The sequence below is a fragment of the Corvus brachyrhynchos genome, unplaced genomic scaffold (assembly GCF_000691975.1).
Source record: "Corvus brachyrhynchos isolate BGI_N302 unplaced genomic scaffold, ASM69197v1 scaffold90, whole genome shotgun sequence".
NCBI lineage: Eukaryota > Metazoa > Chordata > Aves > Passeriformes > Corvidae > Corvus > Corvus brachyrhynchos.
Genome location: NW_008236932.1, coordinates 3,869,134 through 3,875,779, shown reverse-complemented (window position 1 = coordinate 3,875,779; position 6,646 = coordinate 3,869,134). Strand labels below are relative to the sequence as shown.

Genomic DNA, 6,646 nt, shown 5'->3' with positions numbered 1-6,646 from the left:
CTAGTTCTTGTCTTGACTGTTGGTAATTTTTTCCAAGGTTGGAGGCTAAAACAGTGTTGTTCAGGGGGGTAAGAACCCTTAAAAACAGGCAGAGAAATATTCTCGGCACTCTGGGTTCCTACAAGCCCATAAATACAGACTGAATTGGCAGGAAGGGCATTAGACATGAAGAAACTGCTTTTAAAGAAAACATAAATTTCTAAAGTGAAAAGTGAAAAATCCTGTGTATTTACAACACAGTTTTAAGTTTTGTGCAGAGCTGCAGGAAATGTTTTAGGAATTACCTTGCACCTGCAGAAAGAAAAGATAACAGCTTAATTTAAACATGAGGTTTTCTTCCCTTTCCTGAGACTTTAGTCTTGCCTTTCAGTTTGCCAGAATGCCAGCTGCTGCCTGATAGGAAAGACATAGCATACCCTTTGCCTAACTAATAACTTTTATTAGACTTTAACAGAACTGAAATTTATTGCAGGCTGCTGGTTTGCTGTTGCAACTCAGACAAAAGTGGCATAGCTTATTTCTGCGTCGTATGCGAGCTCCGTCTAAATCGTGGTCTCAAGTTGATGAAGCAACTGTAAGAGCAGTTGTAGCTGTTTTAACTGCTGAAGAACAGTCTGCACGTTTGCAGCAGCCTTCAGGAATTGGTCAGAGACCAAGACCTATGGCTTCTGAAGATCATCTTTTAGCATCTGCATGGAGGTCAACTAACAGCAGAAAAAGTACAGCAGAAACTGAATTCTCTGACTCCTCTAATGCTGAAAAGTAAGCTGTTGAGATCTTCCGGAGACTGTAGCTTGTAATTTATTTACCTATAAAAGCATCACTTGAATTTCTGCTAGTATTAAGAAGAAAGAAGATATATAAATACAGCTGAAAGCTTTGATACCGTCCCTGTGCTGTGATTTCACTGAGAAGTATTTTGTATATACGCTGGCTGTTTGGGAGAGCAATCAGAAATAGTGTCCATGACATGCTGCTTGGGAAGTAGCAGAAGAGGTGTAACCATAACACTCAGAATAAATGCATGCTTTTTTAATTTAGTGTTTAATATGTTTTGGAATTACTGTAATATATGTGGTCATCCAGTAGGCTGATAAGTAGATACAGATTTTTCTGTGACCTCTTGCAAAACTCACAGTCTGTCGTGTATCTACGTTTACTTTTTAGAGTTCTAATGAAGTCTCCACGTCCCATGCTTCATCAGCCAAAGCAGTACAAACGAAGAAACATTTTGCACTCCAAACAAACTTCAGATGACAGATCAGATCAGTCATCAATGAAGTCTGCAGACAGCAGTAGCTTCCCTAGCCCCTGTGCTAGCCCATCGTCTCCAATATCTGGAAAGGTAGAGTTCTCATAAATATATTACCCTGTTCTTCAAAATTAATGGAATCTCTTGCTGGTATCTTTCAGCAGCTATCAGGTATTGTAGTGATAAATTAAGAACATAACTTAGATTTTCATTGTTAACAACTGCATAATGTTTCTTTCGGAACTGAAAACCAAGAATAGATATCCTTGTTATACTAGTTTAATAGAGTAAAAATATTATTCTTTTCAGACTTCTGAAGTAAGGCTATTCAAAGTAGAAAAAACATCCAATTTTTGGGGAGTTTTTGTTTTGTTTTTCTTTTTGAAACTTGGTATAAATAGTGACAGTGTATACAGTAACATGAACTCTGTGGATTCTATCTTCTGTTTCTGTTATAGCATACATTGGTATTGATTCTCTTAATTTTTGTGTTATCTGCCTCATTATGACTGCTTGGCAGTTTTTTTGATGATTATTTTAATAAAGCATACATTTTTAGTGAGGTTATTTTCATAAATCTCATTAATATTTTTTTAATTCAGCCAGTGTTACAGGGAGAAAATTTGTTTTTCTGAAAATGGAAATGCAACTAGTGTGCTGCAGGCTGTAGTCTAGGGTGATTAATTTTGTGTCATCTGAAGGTGTCTCAGACTTCAAAGAATTGTAATTAATCACTAGACTATTAGGCCTGTTCTGCTGTAATTGTATGCTGCCCCTCAGGAATGAATTATAATTTTGAAAAGTGTGTAAAAATGTAAAATAGATGGAAAATACACTTTTAGGTCAATTCTGACAGGAACAGCTGATAGATAGCATGTTTCTTGTACAATCTTGGAGAAGAGAGGAAGAGCTCAGTGAAGGGTCTGTCTGCATGTGTGTAAAACTTCAGAACTAAAGCACAGTTTATTTTATTGTATTAATTAATTTAATTTAATTAATTTCTTTCAGGGTTCTAAATCACCTTCACCAAGACAATATATGCCAGTTCGGTACTTTATAATGAAAAGTAGCAACTTCCAGAACATTGATATTTCTCAGCAGAAGGGTATATGGTCCACTACGCCAAGTAACGAACAAAAACTGAATGGAGCCTTTTGGGAGAGCGTAGTTTACTTAATATTTTCTGTTCAAGGGTCTGGACACTTCCAGGTGAGTCCTTAGCTGATACCAACTGTTGGTGCTGGTTGATGGTTTAGGAGAGTGCAGCAAATGGCTGTGTATAGTACGGAGGGCTTTGTTAATGGCTTCTGACTTTCTGATAGGTAGAGTATTGGCCAGTGTCTCTGGTTGCTGAAGAAAGAGTACTTTTCTCTTCTCCGAAATAGTCCCTTTTAAAGAACTCAGTTTGTCCCTCGAAGGGTAAAGCTAAATTGCCTCCAAACATAATGAGTCAGAATAATGCTTCTACCCTACATAAATGCTTTAAAACAGCAACAATGGAGCAAACAAAAAAATCCATACAGATCAGGGGATTGCTGCCTTTTTTTTTGCATGCCAAAATAAATATTGTAAGTGAACAAGAAGATACAATCAAGTCACAGCTTTCTAAGGCCAGGGAACTCATATGTCTTTAAAACAAATTTTAATAAAAACTGTTTTGCTGGAACTACAGTTTCTCAAAGTTATGAAACTGGAAAGTCACGGCCATGATTCTTCCAAAACTGTCTTGAGTTCACATTTAGTGAGGTATTTATCAAGAATTTGCTGACAAATTTGTGGCCAGTTTAAAGACTTGACCTGCTAGTGCAAAGTTGCAGATTAGCTGTGTTGTAGAGACTGCTAAACTCAATTATTCCAAGTAAAGAAAGTTCAATTTACCTCTTCGTATGTTATAAACTATTCGTAGAAGTCAGCTGAACTTAAAATTTAATGAATCAGTTGAAATGCAGAAATCTTGGTGATACCACTGAAGGACTGTGGTGAAATGTACATATATGTACAATGATTTGGCAAATGCAGATGCCATACTGGAAACTAATTTTCAGCATGCCAGTTGAATCTGAAAACGGGCTGTTGTATTGGAGCTCTTAGACAAGAAAGCTGGGAGGGGAAGACACACTGAAGTCAGGATGTAGGTGGATTATGTTGCCTTGCCTTTCCAGTTTTGACGATGCACTGGACCTTCATTGAAATGTGAGATTAACATTCCTAAGAATATTCCTTGTCTCAGGCGTCTCTTTACTTTCCACCTTTATTTTTCCTCTGTTCCTTTTATTAATTTGCATTGATTTTCATTTAAGGCTTGAGCTGTCGAAGACTTCATGACTACCAGCAGTGTGTGCTGGTAACTTCAGGCAGTGCACTGCATCTCTTGGACTCCTAAGTCATAACTCGAGTAAATTTGCCTGAACAGTTGATAAATTGTGCGTGTCCTGGGTTTAGTTTTGGTTTCTTTGCGGGGTGTGTGTGTATATTTAAGGGGCATCCTTAGATAAGTTAGATGCAGTCTTGGATTTGTGTTTTCTTTCATTTTCTTCCTGAATACTTTTGTTGAAATTTCTTTCAGCTTCATTGAAGAAGGAATTTTAGGCAGCTTTGACTTCTTTCTTTGAAGAGCAGCTACATACTTCTAATTGTGTATGAAAGTTTGTTAACAAAGAGGGAACAAGGGAAGGAAGGAATGGATTTTTGAAAGAATTTTGTACAGGTAGCAAGGAATAGCTGATGGACATAGAACATTCATCTTTGATACCTTGCACTTTAAATGTTTTTACAATACCTTTTCAACCTCTGGTACAGAGCTTAAAAAAACCCTTGAGTGGTAAGTGTGAGAGATGAATTGAAAGACATCCTTTGCAGTCAAATTCTAGAAGGTATATTTGAAGTGGAAAAAACACATCATACTTCTAACTTTCTAGGTGTAAGTATTTTGGAAGATCCAGCTTTGTGTGGGTGAGTGTTTGAATCGCTTTGAAACTAATTTGAAAGTTTCATATGAAGTCCACTCATTTATTAATTCCGGGATAAATAGATACGCTCTCATTATGTCTGTTCTTTCATATTTTGATTTTTCTTCCAGGGTTTTGCTAGAATGGGTTCATCAATAGGATGTGAGAAAAGTCAGGACTGGGGATCTGCTGGATTTGGAGGTGTATTTAAGGTGGAGTGGATACGCAAAGAAAGCATTCCTTTTCCGTTTGCACACCATTTGCTCAACCCTTGGAATGGCAATAAGAAAGTACAAATAAGCAGAGATGGCCAGGTAGTTTTTCTCTTCCAAAGTCTTCTTTACTTGGTAGAACTGTGTTTTGTTTGTTAGCTTGTTCAGCCGTGAACTCAGCTGTGCTCATGTATCTGTTAATCTGAATCACAGTTCCTTGGTACTCATTGTACCTTCTGCTAATGCAGAATTACTGTTGAAGTAGTGGATTTGTTAAACGAGTTTCTTGCGTAATGTTGTTTAAAAAAAATATTTAAAGCTGGATTTTTCCAAAATAAATGTGGTTTTGTTGGTTTTTTTTTTAATTTGTGGAGGTTTGTTTCCTGTTTGATTCAGATGTGTTCTTCGAGATGAGATAGTCTGTCATACCCAAATAACTGTTCATAATTAGAGGTTTGTGTTTTCCATAAAGCCTGAAGAGAATCTTGATATTTGAGGCAGAATAAAGCTTAATACTGTTCTCCAATTTGTTAAAGCTAAATTCAACTACAAAAAGCCAGAAAAGAATTGGCCAAGAATTCTCTGTGGCAGTTTCTGCATTCTCCTCACTCTCCTCCCAAAACATCTCCTTGGTACAAGATTCTAGAGCTAAATTTTTTGTATTGTCTTCTCACTGCTTCCCCAAAACCTCTCCAGTTGTAAAAATGAGGAAAGTATCATACTGTAAGAACAAGGAAAGGAACATAGCACATATTGAAGTTGACAGTGCTTCTATTCTAAGTGGCTTTTAAGACCTAAAGAATGTCAACAATATCGAAAATAAGTGATTTATATTAATATCTGTGATTCCACCAAGAGCCACTGCTTTATCTATGACCTGCCTTATCACATTCTCCACTGCACTTAATGGAATTAAACTTAAAAGATGTGGAGAATAATGATCTTTAGTTAATAAGGAAGTGACCTGTGGAAGGCATGAATTATATGGTGCATCTGTTCTTGTGGTGTGTTAATTGGGAATTCTTTTGTGGTAACTGACATCTTGCCTGAACCAAAAAACCCCAAACAACCTGTAAGCCAGGGTTGCTTATGAAAGTTTTTAATCTGCTGTTGAGTACTTGTTGTAGGGATACTCCTAATATGTGTTACAATAGCAAAAGTAACAACTCTTTCAGAAAGACTGGAAGTGTTCACCAGCAACCTCTTGTAAGTATTTTGTAATAAATAGTTTTTATATGCACAGGGGCAGCAGTGCTAATAACTTTTCTAATTTCCTGATCATTTCTAGGAGCTGGAACCACAAGTTGGAGAGCAGTTGCTGCAGCTTTGGGACCATATTCCTTTGGAAGGAAAAAGCTCAACTGATTAAGCGTGTCAGATAATGTGATAGAGGTAGTTACTGTTTCATGTATTGCTTTCTGGTTTTATAGTATCAACATGCGCTGTATCATTACAGTACTATCATTTGTAGCTTGTGGAAGAGCAGGTACACGAAAGACTAAGTATTTTCTTCCTTTTGATTTTTTCTAGCTGACATTATTGAAACATCAGCTCTAACCACTAGAACCAGCAGCATGCCTACAGTACCAAGACAAGGAAGATGGCGCAACAAACTAACTCCTGAAGCTGTTGATCATAATGTGCAGATAGCAGTGGAAAAAAAAGAGGGAATTATGTTTGTTTCAGTGTTTCCTTGTTGTAAAAAATGTCAATAAGGTTATCCGCCAATCTTTTTTTGACTGAATTATTTTTTCTACAGTAGTGTGCAGATATTTAAAAGTGTGGTAAAGTTCAAAACTAAGTTTGAATCGGTGCACTACATGTAAGTTGTTTGTGGGTTTAAAATAGCACAGCAGACAGATTACATTTAAAGTGTTCTAAATCCAGTAAATGTATGAAAAAAACAGTTTAATGTTAATTAATCATTCTTGCAGTTTGAATAAAATAAATAAATAGAGAATAGATATCTCCAGATATGTTGGGAGATTCCCTAACTGTTTGGTGAACTTCTGTATGCACAGTACAAGAAAGAAGGATATATTCATGCAGAAAATTAGACAGCTGGAGAATGCTAATTTTTGAATTTTAATTTAAATACAGAAGGGAAAGGAGCGTGAAACTTTAGAGTGTGGGTTGGTCCAGTGGTGTTTCCAGTTTCAGTCTTTTTTTTTGCCCTTAAAAATACTCACACTTTGACAAGGTGAAACAGTCTTTGAGAGGCCTGTGGCCAAATG

General features: G+C 36.6%; 1 protein-coding gene across 1 annotated transcript in view; it reads left to right on the top strand.

The window, feature by feature from the left end:
* YTHDC2 (YTH domain containing 2) overlaps positions 1-6,386 on the top strand; it is a 29,432-nt gene extending 23,046 nt beyond the window's left edge. The window contains exons 24-29 of the mRNA XM_017728275.1: positions 473-762; positions 1,168-1,345; positions 2,261-2,461; positions 4,332-4,514; positions 5,701-5,804; positions 5,943-6,386. Coding sequence (XP_017583764.1) covers positions 473-762; positions 1,168-1,345; positions 2,261-2,461; positions 4,332-4,514; positions 5,701-5,781 — 933 coding nt within the window. The 3' untranslated portion in view covers positions 5,782-5,804; positions 5,943-6,386. The remainder of the gene's footprint in view (positions 1-472; positions 763-1,167; positions 1,346-2,260; positions 2,462-4,331; positions 4,515-5,700; positions 5,805-5,942) is intronic.
* Positions 6,387-6,646: the final 260 nt, after the last annotated feature.